This window comes from Dendrobates tinctorius, unplaced genomic scaffold (genome assembly GCF_039654945.1).
Source record: "Dendrobates tinctorius isolate UK_male_01 unplaced genomic scaffold, ASM3965494v1 ptg000005l, whole genome shotgun sequence".
Lineage (NCBI taxonomy): Eukaryota > Metazoa > Chordata > Amphibia > Anura > Dendrobatidae > Dendrobates > Dendrobates tinctorius.
In genome coordinates this window covers 29,752,196-29,769,584 of record NW_027361673.1, presented here as the reverse complement: position 1 = coordinate 29,769,584, position 17,389 = coordinate 29,752,196, and the positions used below count along the sequence as shown (strand labels likewise).

The 17,389-nt window shown below is 44.6% G+C and overlaps 1 protein-coding gene across 1 annotated transcript in view; it reads left to right on the top strand.

The window, feature by feature from the left end:
* Window positions 1-17,389, top strand: part of ZNRF2 (zinc and ring finger 2) — a 150,948-nt gene that overhangs the window by 100,977 nt on the left and 32,582 nt on the right. Inside the window, exon 2 of the mRNA XM_073569164.1 lies at window positions 2,519-2,614. Within this exon, the coding sequence (XP_073425265.1) occupies window positions 2,519-2,614 (96 nt within the window). The remainder of the gene's footprint in view (window positions 1-2,518; window positions 2,615-17,389) is intronic.

Here is a 17,389-nt window from a genome sequence, read left to right as displayed (position 1 = left end):
CAAGGGGGCTGTTGTACTTAGCTTAGAGTCTGTCATTTTTTTTCCCTAATCCCGCCTAAGTATGTACAGTATATTATATCGTGCAAGTGTCTTAAAAATCACTGTACCCCCAGGTTACTGGCTCTGTGTTGATCGTCTCCTGGCCCGTACAGCCGTTCTTCAGCTTTGGTTTACACTGTGCGGATTGGTGCATCTTTTTCAATATAAGCATATGGGACCCAGAACCTGGCTGCATAGACTTACATTGAAAAAGTGGCTTCTGCGCCACACATTATCCTCTGTGCAGCTGGTATATCTTCAGGTCTCACGGGGAAAGAGGCCGATTGGGAAGTTTTTTAATGCACCATTACATAGATGACTAGGGCGGATCTTCTTTTCCCAGCTACCAAGAAGGCTGTCCTGACTATTCGTGATCACAGCATGGCATCTGATCTGAGACATGTTAAAACGAGCAACCTGTATATTACTTTTTATTGTTTGCTTCATCACTGGATCCTCCCAACCCAGATGCTGAAATGTTCAGGAATGTCTTGCACCCCATAAAAATTTACTAACCATCAATTTACCCATTTGTACAGAGAGTGACATAAGTCCGTGTAGTAAATAGTCTTGCACGGTCTAGTAATTGTTGCAGATAGATGTCACGTAGACACAATACTGGTGTAATGGCTGTTTTTCTTGGCTGCTGCTTCAGGCTTCATTGTCCTACACTATTGTACTTCTTGTTCTCCGAACTTCCAAGATTAAAATTAACCCTTTACCGAGCGGATGCTTTTATGTTCTAAAAACTGCAAACAAATAACCAATATTAAAAATGGTGGCTAAGAATAGTGCATTCCCAGATGTCTCTCTTCAGCTGCCTATAACCATGACACGTGCTTATTACTCGTTTCACCATATTTCCCTATTGTATGGCTTTCTCTCATGCCTCCAGAATGGGTGTTAAGTTTGTTTTCCAGGTTCTTACTATCGAGGGCCAAGACATCATAGTCCTATTCCCAGCAGCACAGCTGTATATATTACTATAGATGGCGTGTGAGAAAACGGCAGCCTCTTCTATCGGATGATCAGCGGGGTGCCTAGAGTCGGAGGTCCCCCTCACCCACTCAAATATCATTCTGAACCTGGAAGAGCCCCTTTATACTGAATGTAGTCTGACTTTTTATAATCTGTTTTTACCTTGTATACGGCACTACTCTGAATTAGGAAAGTTTTTCATGTCCGCAACAGAGACAGTCTGAAGTCTTGGTATTTGTTAAACTGCAGTCATTATTCCGGATATGAAATCTTGCCCTATCACAGAGCACAGGAACAACAGTTTATATCTTTCTTTAATTCTACTATCATATCTCTCCTGTCTGTTTCACCAGCCTCTCTTATTCTTGAGTTTGGCATATAACATGGGATAACATTGGTACAAACTGATATAGACGATTAGTGTAAAAGAGAACAATAAAGTGAGTGCCCATGTGTGATGCCCCAATAATGCGAGGTCTAGTGTGGTTTACTTCCAGTGAATGATGGCAGTAATGGAAATCACGAGGGGAGATCGACTCTGCCACAACTCTGCAGACCTCAGGATCTGTGTATTTCAGTTACCTGTAAAGTGGGCCTCCTCTCCTGCTGCCGATTTACCTCCCCATACCTTCCTCAACGTCTCCATAAGCACTAGGCTTAAGTTGATGAGAAATGACAATTTCTACCTATAACCAAAGTTTGTTGTGTTGGACTAATCGGTGGCTGATCCTTTTAGCCGGATGATGATCCATTTGTCATCCTATGGAAAGCCGTTGCCGTTTTTCAGTTTTTCAATTTATAGTCGGATGACCGACCTTTCCTTGAAAAAGCGTTTCCAAAAAGATTTTCCATCCTTATCATGTTGTCCACTGATAATGTGCAGTCAAAATATACAATTGTGCTGATCAATGTGAACTAAAATGTGTGGACTGCATTGGTGAAGCCATCATTGGGTCAACAATCAGCTTCTCTATAGTCACCGGAATGGGGAGGGCTACTTAAACAGATGTTATGCATTTTTTTTCGACATGTTCTGCTCCTATTAGCGTTGCCTTCCTCACAGACTCTATGGAGCTCTTGGGATATGTGACCATGTTAAGTATCCATGGCAGATTCATCTGCATCAATAAGTGAATATAAGTGAATAAAAATAAATAAAAATGGACTTCCAAGTCCAAAATGATGGATTTTCTTCATTATAACTGACATTCATAAAGATTATCTGCTTCATTTCAGATCATAATTAGATTTTAAACTGGTATTTAGTGTTACAAGTAGATGATATGACAAAGGTGTCAATGGTAAATGTTATTTCCCTATGACTATATAACTAGCAGCAGACATACCCGTTGGTTTCCTGTCGTCATCACTGTATACCCTATGACACTCTACATTACAATATATTGTGGCTTCTATTATATTTCATCAGTTTATGTATACATAATATTTCCCTATTGTATATATTCTTATTTAATTGAATTTATGTATTTTTTTTTTGCAGGTTTCAAGTGCCCAGTATGCTCGAAATTCATTCCTACAGATGAAATGGATTTGCACCTTGTAATGTGCTTAACCAAACCGAGAATAACATATAATGGTAAGTGCAACTCGACAGTAATATACATGAATTCATAAGAATATGTCACCGGAGAGCAGGTGTTCCCCTTCAGTGCCACCCCCTCCGAATTCCCATTTGGAGCACTGCTAAAATATGCACCATAAATGTTAGATTAGCATTATTGATTGTCGGGTCGAATCCATCACATCTCGGTTTGTAGATGGGGGAGGGTGGAATTCCTCTGGCTTATGTATATTTTGGTCATATGTTAAAAGAAATATTCTATTCCTATCACTGAGGTTTATCCACAGGACATGCTATAAATGTCTGATACATGTGGATCTTACCTCGGAATCCACATCTACTTATAGGATAGAGGTGCAGAAATAATTTATTGTACACTTGGGTTCAATTGAAAGCTTGAAACCTGGATCTGTGTCCATTATGATGTGCCGATGATGAGTCATAACCTGCAGATAGCGACCCTAACACTTGTGATGTACAAAAAGAAAAATGTCTTCATTGAAATTCTTAGTGGAATCTCTGAGACTATACAATCTATGAAATGTTTAATGGAGTGGAATAACGCACTCATGTTATAGATGTGCTGCAGTCAAGAGCGTGTAATCCTCATGGGGTAAATGATCCATAGCTTTACTACTGTCCCAGCTATAGATATGTGCGGCATCATACCAGAGTGGCATGTCATTGATCCGGATAATTATACCATTACTCTCAGTTCTTCAGTCTGTATAATGGCATGTACAAATTTGGGCCCCCCTGGTCAAAATTACTATTGTTGTGAACAGTTAAGCAAGATGAAATGATCTCTAAAAGGCCTAAAGTTAAAGATGACACATTTCATTTGTATTTTAAGCAAAAATAATACATATTTTCATCTTTTACATTTTAAAAATTGCAAAGCAGAAAAATGGGCCAATGCAAAAGTTGGGGCACCCTTTGAGATTTGCGTGCTCAGATAACTTTGATCAAGGTTTCGGACCTTATTTAGCCTGTTAGGGTAATGGCTTGTTCACTATCATTGTTAGGAAAGGCCAGGTGATTCAAATTTCCCTGCTTTATAAAAGCCAGCCTTCTCTAACCTTGTGCCACAAAACAGTAGCCATGAGTTTTTCGAAGCAGCTGCCTAGCACTCTTTAAATGAAAATAGTAGAGACCCACAAAGCAGGAGAAGGCTATAAGAAGATAGCAAGGCCTTTTAAAGTTGGCCTTTCCTCTGTTGGAAATGTAATTAAGAAATGGCATTTAATAGGAACAGTGGAGGTCGAGATAAGGTCTGAAAGACCAAGCAAAATTTCAGTGAGAGCAGGTTGTAAGATTGCTAGAGAGGCAAATCAGAACCCCCGCTTGACTGCAAAAGACCTTCAGAAAGATTTAGCAGACTATGGAGTTCTGGTACATTATACTACTGTTCAGATACACCTGCACAAATATGGCCTTCATGAGAGTCATCATAAGAAAACCTCTGCTGCCTCCTCACCATAACATTCAGCATCAGAAATATGCAAAAGAACATCTAAACAAGCCTGATGCATTTTGGAAACAAGTCCTGTGGACCGATTAAGTTAAAGTAGAACTCTTTGGCCACAATGATCAGAGGTACAGTACAGATCAAAAGTTTGGACACACCTTCTCATTCAAAGAGTTTTCTTTATTTTCATTACTATGAAAATTGTAGATTCACTCTGAAGGCATCAAAACTATGAATTAACACGTGGAATTATATCATTAACAAAAAAGTGTGAAACAACTGAAAATATGTCTTATATTCTAGGTTCTTCAAAGTAGCCACCTTTTGCTTTGATTACTGCTTTGCACACTCTTGGCATTCTCTTGATGAGCTTCAAGAGGTAGTCACCGGAAATGGTCTTCCAACAGTCTTGAAGGAGTTCCCAGAGATGCTTAGCACTTGTTGGCCCTTTTGCCTTCACTCTGCAGTCCAGCTCACCCCAAACCATCTCGATTGGGTTCAGGTCTGGTGACTGTGGAGGCCAGGTCATCTGGTGTAGCACCCCATCACTCTCCCTCTTGATCAAATAGCCCTTACACTGCCTGGAGGTGTGTTTGGGGTCATTGTCCTGTTGAAAAATAAATGATGGTCCAACTAAACGCAAACTGGATGGAATAGCATGCCGCTGCAAGATGCTGTGGTAGCCATGCTGGTTCAGTATGCCTTCAATTTTGATTAAATCCCCAACAGTGTCACCAGAAAAGCACCCCCACACCATCACACCTCCTCCTCCATGCTTCACGGTGGGAACCAGGCAGGTAGAGTCCATCCGTTCACCTTTTCTGTGTTGCACAAAGACACAGTGGTTGGAACCAAAGATCTCAAATTTGGACTCATCAGACCAAAGCATAGATTTATTCGGTCATCCATGACAGCACCACCTGAGAGAGGGGATCCCCCCTCCAGGAACAGGAAATCCTACAGATACATAAGGGCGGCACCTCTCCCACGCATCAGTTGGTTTCCTGTTCCTGGAGGACAGGATTCCCTACAGATCATGCCATCATGGATGAAGGAATCCCCAGGCCGGCTGTCCGACTCAGGTAGCAGAGGGGGGTCTCCTACCTCGGGCAGTGCGGAGTCCCCTGGAAGCGCCACGGTGGCCCGGGTAGGGTTCCACGTCAGTGTGCGGGGCAGGTGGGAGCGGGGTCCGGCGGATGTCCGTCTCCTGGGCCGGCACCGGCGGGTAAGTATGGATCCGGACCCCGGTCCTTGGTCCTGCTGGTGCGGTCTCCCTTCGTCCAGGCCGCGGTCGGGGGCGTGCGGGGTCGGGTGGCGCTGGTGGCCTGCGCGTCCCCTCAGACCGGAAGTGACACGGGGCCGGTAGCGCCGGACTGGAAGTCGGATGCCGCCGGTTTTTTCTCCATGTGCGTCGCCGGGGGGGCGGCGCATGGGGGAAGTACCCATGGACGTCGGAGGGAAGGGGGGGGCGAGAATCAGCCCCTGGCCATGACACCTGTGAACCCGGATTGCCGGGGGGAAGAAAAGGGCACAGAAGCACTGCAGAGCAGCTTTAGCTCAGGTGCAGGAATGGATGAGCCGGAGGCTCCCGTGGCCCAGCTGGACCGAGAGCAGGAACGTACTTCAGAGAGGTCCCAAACCAGCTCCCAGCAAAAGAAAAAAGCGAACTGGACAATCCAGCCATAGAAGTTCCTCCAGGCCGAAGGATCCAGCTTAACACCCCCCCCCGTGATCCAGTACCTACGCCTTCTGTTCAGGGTAAGAGATCTTCGTGAATGTGCCCTGATGCAGTGTTCCCCTTATGTTTTCCTCTTATAGGGGAAGAAATGCGCAGACAAGGCAAAAAACAGGGAATGCGCCCTTTGCAAATGCCCCTTTCCGGATGCCTACCCTAAGAGGCTGTGCCAGTCATGCATACGGCAGACGGTAAAAAAAAAAAAAAAGGGGGGGGGTGTAGTCCCAAAAAATTACCAGGCATACTTCATTACTCTGTTCCCCCATCCTGTAGGTGGCAGAAGAAACCCCCGACTTCGCTACAAGTCTAAGGGAAATTATCAGGATGGGAGGTTAAGGCCCTGAAATCCGTACCCCGGGGGGAGTCTAGGAAGTGAAAGAGAGCAAGTTTCTCAGGGTCAGCCTCTTCACCTGACCCTAGAGGAAATGAAGACTCCTCAGAGCCCTCCACCTCCGCGTCTGCGTCCTCTTCAGATGAAGACGCCAGTCGTTTCTGCCTGGGTCTGGAACAAACTAGTCAAGGCAGTCAGGGCTACCATGGGGGTAACGGACACAAAACCAGAACGGTCAGCGCAGGACCTAATGTTCGGGGGTTTAGACCCCAGGAAGCGCAAGTCGTTCCCGTTAAACGACAAGGTCCAAAATTTGATTAATAGGGAATGGAGGAAACCAGAAAGGAAAGGCTCCCTACCACCAGCTTTTAAACGGCAATATCCCTTTGAGGACCCCTTGGTAAATAAATGGGACAAAGCCCCGAAATTGGACGCAGCAGTGGCTAAGGCGTCCAAAAAATCCGCTATCCCCTTTGATGACATGGTCTCTTTAAAGGATCCGCTGGATAAAAAGGCGGACTCCTACTTGAAAGGCACATGGGAAATGTCAGCTGGTGCCCTGAGATCGGCAGTAGCAGCTACTTGCACAGGCAGATCTATGATGGTCTGGCTGGACGAGCTGGAAACGCAGTTAGAGGTCAGAGCCTCAAGGGAATCTATCTTGAAAACCCTACCTACCACGCAGGATGCGGCAGCCTTTTTAGCCGACGCTTCGGCAGATTCCGCAAGAATGGCGACCAAGGCCGCAGGGCTATCAAATGCAGTCCGACGGGCTATATGGCTGAAATGCTGGCCCGGGGATATCCAGGCCAGATCCCGGCTTTGCTCCATCCCGTGTGAGGGGGAATATCTATTCGGACCAGTCCTAGATGAACTCCTGGAGAAGGCTGACGACGATAAAAAGAAATTCCCTTCCCTGCCCACCCCTTCCTATAGACGTCCCTTTGCTAGGAAGAGATTTTTTCGGAGGAGGTCATCCAGGGACCGGGGCAGATGGGAAGATAAAAAGAAAAAAGGTACCAGGTTTATGTTTGGAGGGGGATGCCAGGAAGCATCCCGTGAGACCAAGAAACCTCCCCAATGACTAGAGGCCCCGGTGGGAGGTAGACTGTCGGCCTTCTGCCAAGCCTGGTCGCAGATCTCAAACAGTAACTAGATCCTGGGGTTGATAGCCTCAGGCCTAAAGCTAGAATTTGCCTGTGTCCCCCCAGAACAGTTTTAGGGTCACCCCGCTGAGGTCTTCCCTGGCGGAACAGACTGCCCTAGAGACCGAAGTTGTTGACCTATGTCAGAAAGGAGTAGTGATAAAGGTACCAGAGGCGGAGAAGGGCGAAAGCTTCTACTCCCCCCTATTTTTGGTCCGTAAACCAGATAATCCTTACAGGACCATAATCAATCTGAAGGCACTCAACAGATACCTGGTCATTCGACCTTTCAAAATGGAAACGATCAGTTCCACAATAAAATTGTTTGAAAATTGTTTTATGGTGGTGTGGGATTTAAAAGACGCTTATTACCATATACCCAACTATGCGTCTCATCAGCGTTTCCTTAGAGTAGCAGTTCATTTACAGGGGTCGTTACAGCATTTTCAATATGTCGCACTTCCCTTTGGTATAGCAGTCGGCCCCCGGGTGTTCACTAAAGCTATAGCGGAGGTTATGGCCCATCTGCGGGAAGCAAACATCCTAGTAATCCCTTACCTGGATGACTTCCTTATTGTAGGCAAAACAGCAGTCCATTGTCTGGATCAATTGCAAAAAGCAAAATCAGCTGTGGAGCAGTTAGGGTGGCTATTAAACATTAAGAAGTCCCGCCTACAGCCCATGAAAGTCCAGCAGTACTTGGGCTTAATCCTAGATTCGCAGAATCAGGAATGTCGTCTTCCACCCGAAAAATTAGTTCGCCTACGTCAGCAGGTCTTGAACGCCTCCAATAGTCCTACCATGTCTCTCAGGAAAGCAATGTCCCTCCTGGGTTCTCTCTCATCCTGCATCCCCGCGGTCCGATGGGCCCAATTCCATACAAGGGTGCTACAGGGCGAGGTTTTACGCCATCAAAAGATCCTGGGCGGTTATCTAGAAGGCCAGTTGACTCTATCCCTAGATACCTTAAGATCCCTTGAGTAGTGGCAAGACGAGAACAATCTAGCCAGAGGGGTGCCCTGGGAATATAACGTAACCCGTGTAGTCACACAGACACAAGCCCTACGGGTTGGGGGGCCCACATGGGGGAAATCTTGATCCAGGACCTGTGGGAATGCCATCAGTTGGGAATGTCCTCCAACCTGAAAGAGCTAACAGCCGTAGAGCAGGCAGTCAAAAACCTTTTTGTGTATCTACAGGGTCACCATGTTCGAATATTCTCTGACAATCAGGTCACCGTGGCTTACATCAACCACCAAGGTGGGACTCGTTCCAGGCCCCTGATGGAGGTAGCAGAACGGCTGTTCCAATGGGCAGAGCAACATCTCCTGTCTTTAACAGCTCTGCACATAAAAGGAAAAGAAAACACCACAGCAGACTTCCTAAGCCGCAGCCTTCTAAAGCAGGGGGAATGGTCCTTAAAAACGTCCATCTTCGACCGAATTGTACAAAAATGGGGGCAGCCAGAAGTGGACCTCTTCGCCACCAGAGACAACAGGAAGGTGCCTCAGTTCTGCTCTCTAAATCCCAGGGAGAATCCTCTGGCAGTAGATGCTCTTCTGGTCAAATGGGACTTCGGGCTAGCATACGCCTTCCCTCCTCTGGCTCTACTACCACTGGTGATGAGGAAGGTCAGGAAGGACAAAGCAAGGATTATAGTGATTGCCCCGTTTTGGCCCAGGATCACATGGTTCTCATGACTCAGGACCATGTCGGTGTCCGAACCTTGGGTCCTACCAAACATCCCAGACCTCCTATCCCAGGGCCCAATTTACCATCCTCAGGTAGCTGGCCTACATCTGATGACGTGGATTTTGAACGGGCACTACTAAAGGAGAAAGGTTTCTCCCCGGCCCTAATTAACACCCTGCTCAAAAGCAGAAAACCGATTACAACCAAAATCTATGTTAGGATCTGGAAAAGATTGCTTCAGGGGTAGTAGCTGGGCAGTCCACTCCCATAGCACAGATCTTAGAGTTCTTACAAAGAGGTCTGGACATGGGACTCTGCACCAACACCCTTAAGGTACAGGTGTCGGCTCTAGGGGCGCTTTTCAACTGCAACATCGCCAGTAACTATTGGATCAATAGGTTTATTAAAGCAACAGGCAGGTCCAGACCGGTAGTGAGAAATAAATTTATGCCATGGGATCTAAAACTAGTCCTTACGGCCATGACAAAGGCCCCGTTTGAGCCTATTTCATCATCTTCCACAAAAAACCTGTCCCTTAAAGTGGCTCTCCTGGTAACGTTGACATCAGCCCGGAGAGTTAGTGACATCCAGGCTCTGTCTAGACTTCCTCCTTACATACAATTCAGGGACGACAGGCTAATTCTTACACCTGATCCAGCATACCTGCCTAAAGTAGCCTCCAGTTTCCATAGAACTCAGGAGATAGTTCTTCCATCCTTCCTCCCTAATCCCACGAACAATAAGGAAAGGAAATTACACACGCTAGACGTTAGGAGATGTCCCCTAGAGTACCTGGCAGTTACCGACCCCTGGAAAAAAGATAATGCCTTGTTTATTTCCTATCAAGGCACTAGAAAGGGCCTTAGGGCTTCAAAAAGCTCGCTAGCGAGATGGATTAGGGAGGCCATTTCATTGGCATACACCTCAAAAGGCAAACCGGCCCCTGGCAAGCTAAGGGCGCATTCCACCAGGGCCATGGCAACCTCTTGGGCAGAGAGATCGGAGTTCTCGATCGACCAGATATGTAAGGCAGTACTTGGTCCTCTCCGAGCACCTTCTGCAACCATTATAGACTAGACCTGGGTGCTTCCTCAGACCTCTCCTTTGGTGTCAGGGTTCTGCAGGTTCTAGTCCCTCCCTAAAATAATTATTACTCTCTGTAATTCTCTCAGGTGGTGCTGTCATGGACGACTGAATAAAGTCGTAGTTACTCACCGGTTAACGGTATTTTTAGGAGTCCATGACAGCACCCGTATATTCCCTCCATTTAGTTTAATTTGGGTGTGCACTTCTTCCTCTTATATGTACACGGGTAATTAATAGTCGTGTAAGAGTATTGTATATAAATTATGCTATTAACCTTTGTGGTCCTCTTGTGCACTGTAAACCAACTGATGCGTGGGAAAGGTGCCGCCCTTATGTATCTGTAGGATTTCCTGTTCCTGGAGGGCGGATCCCCTCTCTCAGGTGGTGCTGTCATGGACTCCGAAAAATACCGTTAACCGGTGAGTAACTACGACTTTCCACTGGTCCAATGTCCATTCCTTGTGTTCTTTAGCCCAAACAAGTCTCTTCTGCTTGTTGCCTATCCTTAGCAGTGGTTTCCTAGTAGCTATTTTACCATGAAGGCCTGCTGCACAAAGTCTCCTCTTAACAGTTGGTGTAGAGATGTTTCTGCTGCTAGAACTCTGTGTGGCATTGACCTGGTCTCTAATCTGAGCTGCTGTTAACCTGCGATTTCTGAGGCTGGTGATTCAGATGAACTTATCCTCCGCAGCAGAGGTGACTCTTGGTCTTCCTTTCCTGGGGTGGTCCTCATGTGAGCCAGTTTCTTTGTAGCGCTTGATGGTTTTTGCCACTGCACTTGGGGACACTTTCAAAGTTTTCCCAATTTTTCAGACTGACTGACCTTAATTTCTTAAAGTAATGATGGCCACTCGTTCTTTTCTTAGCTGCTTTTTTCTTACCATAATACAAATTCTAACAGTCTATTCAGTAGGACTATCAGCTGTGTATCCACCTGACTTCTGCACAACACAACTGATGGTCCCAACCCCATTTATAAGGCAAGAAATCCCACTTATTAAACCTGACAGGGCACACCTGTGAAGTGAAAACCATTTCCGGTGACTACCTCTTGAAGCTCATCAAGAGAATGCCAAGAGTGTGCAAAGCAGTAATCAAAGCAAAAGGTGGCTACTTTGAAGAACCTAGAAGAACATATTTTCAGTTGTTTCACACTTTTTTGTTAATTATATAATTCCACATGTGTTAATTCATAGTTTTGCTGCCTTCAGAATGAATCTACAATTTTCATAGTCATGAAAATAAAGAAAACTCTTTGAATGAGAAGGTGTGTCCAAACTTTTGGTCTGTACTGTTTGTGTGGAGAAAAAAGGGCACAGTATTTCAGGAAAAGAATGTCTCGCCAATCATTAAGTATGGGGGTCGATCAGTCATGTTTTGGGGCTGTGTTGCAGCCAAAGGCACATTGAGCCATTCACGGGTAAAGAGAAGAATGGATTCAATAAAATTTAAAAAAATTCTTGATGCAAACAGATGTGTAAAAAAAGAAAAAAAAAAAAGAAAAAAAAACTGAAGTTGAAAAGAGGATCGCTCCTACAAATGGATCATGATCCTAAACACACATCAAAATCCACAATAGACTACCTCAAAAAGCACAAGCTGAAGGTTTTCCAATGACCCTCACAGGCCTCTGAGCTGAACATCATTGAAAGTCTGTGGCTAGACCTCAAAATGGCAGTGCATGTAAGACGACCCAGGAATCTCACAGAACTGGAAGAATTTTCTTAGGAAGAATGGATGAAAATCCCTCAAACAAGAATTGAAATACTCTTTTCTGGCTACAAAAAGCGTTTAGAAGCTGTGATACTTGTAAAAGAGGGTGCTACTAGGTACTATCCATGCAGGGTGCCAAAACTTTTGCATCTGCCCATTTTCCTTTTTGTAATTTTTAACATGTTTAAGATAAAGATATACTTAATTCTGATGACAACAAGTAAGATTTTGCATAATTGATGAATATGTTGTGCATTCTGTTGCCTAAATATTTCTGCTTCATTTCACCAGTGTCCTACCCCATATGTAGAGTCCACACTGCGCTGTAATAAAGAAGCCTACATTTGTCATGTTTTCGCCTTCCCACATGCTGAAAAAACAAATCTACACCTGCAATGAGCAGACATAGAATTTTTCTATAATTTTACCCCCAAATAATATTATACATGATGATGGCAGGTGCAGGAAGAACTTGGCGTGGCCATGTGCCCACCTCTCTAATCACCTAAAAGTAGACAGAAGCATAAACCACCCAAACTTTGCCCTTTTGCATTCCACAAATTACGCTTATAATAACTTACTTTTTTTATTAGCAGAATGTTTTGTTTTGTTTTTTTTTGCATAACACTTTTAATAATTAACCTGCACATTTCCCAATGGGTTTCCTATATCTTTAACTATGGTTGGCAAAATAATTGTTGTCCTAAGATAACATGTGGTGCCACTATGTCCCATGTATTAGAAGACTTACTTTGGTATCTTGTGAAGAACACAATTTGTTTTGCGAAGAACACATAATTGAAGTGGTAGGAACACTTTAGACCGTGGTATTCTCTAGGGCAGGGGTGCATAAACTGTGGGCCTGGTGGCTATTCTCTACAGCCCCCAACCTTCTGGTCCCAGAAAAACATGCTTGTATGTGGCTGTTGACATGTGGTTATCATAACAAAAAAAAAAAATGGGGTGGCAAATAGTCATCGTTTAGCAGAATGGGGTCCCTTGATCCATCTTTGTTAATCCACACAGAGGAGTTTTACAGGTGGCCATCCTTGCTTGCGCCTCTTCTCATTGTAGTTTTTGGCACTTAGAGCACTATTCTAGCATTTTATTTTATTTCATCACTGGAGTGGTGCTTTTTAGCCTCACTCTCGTGTTTTCCCCGTTTTTCGGCGTCGCTCCTGTCCCATTGTAACATCTTGTGAGCGCAGCTTCTGAGTGGCCTGGAGTCAGACGTTACATCACAAGCTCGCCGTATAATTCTGTGAGAGCCAGAATGAGGGTCTCATTTACTTGTATTGATTGGTGATCTCCGGCGCTCTCCATGAAACACAGGAGCAGCCGTCAGGTCACCAACTGCTGTAGACCGAAGAGGAGTATAAGACGGGGGGGGGGGGGGCACAGGACTTGAACTGAATCCCCACTCCAGCAGTACAATAAGACAAAACGGTGTTACAGTGCTTTGTTTACTATGGGGAGAGCCACATCCATGCCTGGCCTTCCTCTCAAGTGCTCGCTTAGGGTAAAGGGACCCATACTATTCCCATAAGCCATAAAGAGGAACGTGACCCTATCATCTCTCAGACGTTTTTGGCATATAATTTTGATTTGCTGGTAATGTCTCGGATGTTTTACCCCTGTAAGTTTTATATTACGGCCCCTTGGAGTGATTCAATAATGTAGTCCTTAGACCAGGAAACTTTGTGCACCCCTGCTCTACAGTAGGTCAACATGGTTGAGGAATAACAGACATGTCCGTTTTGTCAATATCTGTTTATTTAAAAAGGACGTATTCCTCATAATTCCTGGGAATCTTTTCTTACAACTTTGCATTGTACTGTTCTTGTTATTTCTGTTAGGGTGGTTTCACTTTAGCGTTTCAGGGCGCAGCGACGGCCTGCGCACGGCTGCTGCTAAGCCCCGCCCTCAGCCGCACCTCCTCCGGTAGCTCCGCCTACCGGCGCATGACGCTGCATGCGTCCTGCGTCCCCTATCTTTATCAATGGGGACACAGGCCATGCGCAGTATGCGTTTGGCGGCGCATGCGTCCTTTTGACGGTGCGCCGACCAGCACCAAATGCAACCTGTTTGTTAGGGAATCTCCCCATGTATTCAGGCTGTCTAGCAGCCACAAATCATGCAGCTGCGTTGACAAAAACTAAATCTCCAACCACGCCAAAACACTTGGAGGACACCCGAGCAACGAGTATACTCGCTCATCACTAAATAGCACCAATCCTGGGAAAATGATTAGCGCATGTCAGTGAGGGGAGTCATCAATTATATAAAACTATAAAGGTTGGGAAAACTTCTGTTACGTTGGTGAATCTAATTTAAAGTAAGTGTCCTGTGTACACGTTTTTCCTCCATTGTGGGTTCCAAGCACATGTTGTGTCCTGGGAACCATTACTACAAGGGTCCATTCACCCACTCAGTGGTAATAGTGCTGCCAAAATCCCCATCATTGCAGTATCTATTTACATAGGGTTTTTGTTTCATTTGGCGCTGACACAATTGTTTTAAAAAGGAGAACCTGAGTCATGGCTCTATAAAAATTAAGATTTTATTATTCCACCAAACATACCAATGATCAACATGTACATAATAAAAATTACTGTGGGTTCAAAAGGATTTGATCCATAGGTGAGATGAAATAACAGTGGCCGGAGGCCAGGTCAGGATTGTAGAATAAGAAAAAGTATGCGAAGCACCCATAAATTATAACAACCTACACTAGAGACGTCCGCATCATTTATCATTCTCGTGTCAGATTATTTCATTTGTTACTCTATACCAAACTATGGCAAGTGGGCAATCTAGCGAAGACATTATGATGTGAGGTCTGTTGTGAAATCCATGGTATATATCTGGTGCACGCTATACATGTGATACAATAGTATTAAATAAAATTGTGTTGAAACTGACTGTTGCGTAACAGGTAGGCAGGGATTAAAGGGAATCTGTCAACAGGTTTTTACTATGTAATCTGAGAACAGTATGATGTAAGGGTGGAGACCTGTTTTCAGTGATGTGTCATTTACTGCGCTGCTTGCTGTCATTTTGATACAATCACTGTTTTATCTGCTACAGATCGGTCAGTGCTCAGAAAGCTGATCTGCGTATAGCCCCGCCCACACCCCTGATTGGCAGCTTTGTGTGGACGCTGTATATGACAGTGGCCACTCAGTGGTGGGGGCGTGGCTACATGTAGCAGTTGACTAGAAGGCAGGAGGCATGGAGTCCTATAGTGATAATCTCCTACTGTTAAAACACTGATTTAATTGAAACAACAGCACAATCTAGTAAGTGACCTATTGCTGGAATCTGGGTCTCAGCCCTTCTATCATACTGATGGGAAAAACCTGCTGATTCCCTAAATGTTTTATGATGACATGTAAGAAAATGCAAGGGTGCCTTGGGTGACATGTAGAGGGGTGGTGATGTGGCTTGAGGGCAAGGATGATGTTTCTCTAGGCTAAGATCAATAATTATAAAAGGTACAGTAAAAATATCCCTAATAGCACTGTAATAAATCACTTCTAATTTCTGCCATTTTTATTTCTCCGGGGGCTAAGCCTTTTTGCCCTTAATTCTTGATCACTATCTGTACTTCTGATGACCTGTAAAGAAACAAAAATTAAAAAAAAGGTTTCACTTGAAAAACTTGATAATCGAGCCTATATAGCTTGCCTCACGTTTTGGTAAAGTCAGCTGTCATCTTTCAGAACAAGCTTGTCTTGAATAATCTAAATGCCAGAGGAAATTACTCATAAGACACGTAGACTGTATAATCGGGAGTTAAAGAGAAACTGATGGGTACAGTTCCCTATTCCCGCCACCACTCCTGTCCCTTTCTTAAGGGAACGCCTGTAGTCCCGCAGAGAATGAATGAAGCAGTGGTGCGGATGAGCGGCTTCCGCTTGATTCTGACAACTTAACTTGGGGCCCCATTCTCGTGTCATTAAACATATAATTTTTATTTTGGTTTAATTGCGGTATTCTATTTGGACATGTTATGCTAAATTTAGGACCCTGTTACTATTACTCTGGATGGTTAGTTTTATTAATCAAATATGTGGGAACCATTGTTTTCATTGGACCGGGTAACATATAAAAACTTCCCCCAATCCATTGTTATCTCACTCCTTGAGAAAGCCACATCAGGCGAAACGTGCGTTGGAGCTGGAGATTTACTGGGCACCTTATCACTGGTATATATTATCCTGTTTACATTTGTTATGCACTTTAATTCAAAGTTTTCTGTCTATTTGCACTGCACTTTGTTTCATTCTATGAGGATTGTATGTCAACAAATAGTATGTAATTTGCCCTTATGTCCATTGTGTGAACGCCATGTTGTTATGGTATTATATATGTCTATTGTAGCTGGTTTCTTCCTTTTTCCTTGTTTTTTTTAAAATAGAACTTGATAAAGTATTTAAATATTTCCATTCATTTGTATTTGGGTTTATTCATTTATTTGAGTAGGTTTAACAATGTTAAATGTTGGCAATAACCCTTTAGGACACTTACACTCTAATACATGCTGTACATGGATAAGTGAAAGCTGGAGTAGCGATACAAACTACTACAAGATACTGGTGATGTCTGGTCACTTACTTGTGGATGACATGATCGGATCCTCGTTATTTTGATGTGCTGATTGCTTCACCTCATTTAGCCTGTAGCACAATCCAATAACAGAGCTGTGGGGAATATCACATTTCCAGTAATTGCCTTGCAGACCTCATGCTGTTTTCTTTGAATGGCCTGCAGTCACCAGTTGTCACATAGCAGCCTGTGATCTGGCAGATGGGAAATTGCCAGGGATTTGGACATTCCCAACAGCCCCTGGAGGGTGGTGACACGGACGCTCCGCAGCCCCTGGAGGGTGGTGACACGGACGCTCCGCAGCCCCTGGAGGGTGGTGACACGGACGCTCCGCAGCCCCTGGAGGGTGGTGACACGGACGCTCCGCAGCCCCTGGAGGGTGGTGACACGGACGCTCCGCAGCCCCTGGAGGGTGGTGACACGGACGCTCCGCAGCCCCTGGAGGGTGGTGACACGGACGCTCCGCAGCCCCTGGAGGGTGGTGACACGGACGCTCCGCAGCCCCTGAAGGGTGGTGACACGGACGCTCCGCAGGCCCTGGTGATTTATAAATAAATCTTGTACACTTTTTTTTTTTTTTTTTTTTTTTTCATACAGTGGATGTCACTATTTTTAACCAATTATTAATAAGCCGTGTGAAAACTCATATCTGAGCATCTGACTGACAATCCTTGCCACAGATGGGGCGAAAACTGCACCCTACTCAGCGAGGAGCATTATTGTTGCCAAGCAACGGATCTCATGCTAGCACCCACGAGCCAGCAGGCCCAGAATATCTGTCACTATACGTGCCTAGCTATGGTAGTGATCATTTGTAGAGAGACATGAATGATAAAAGTAATAGTGTTATCATTCATCCTTATATACTTTAACACTGAAAAATTATTATAAAAGTAAATAGTTTCACATTCCTAGGGATTGGAAATTATGCAGCACGTCCATTGTAAGGCCAAAGCCGTTCTAGAGCATTATATTGACTTACCCCTTTACATTGGTATACGTATATCTGCCA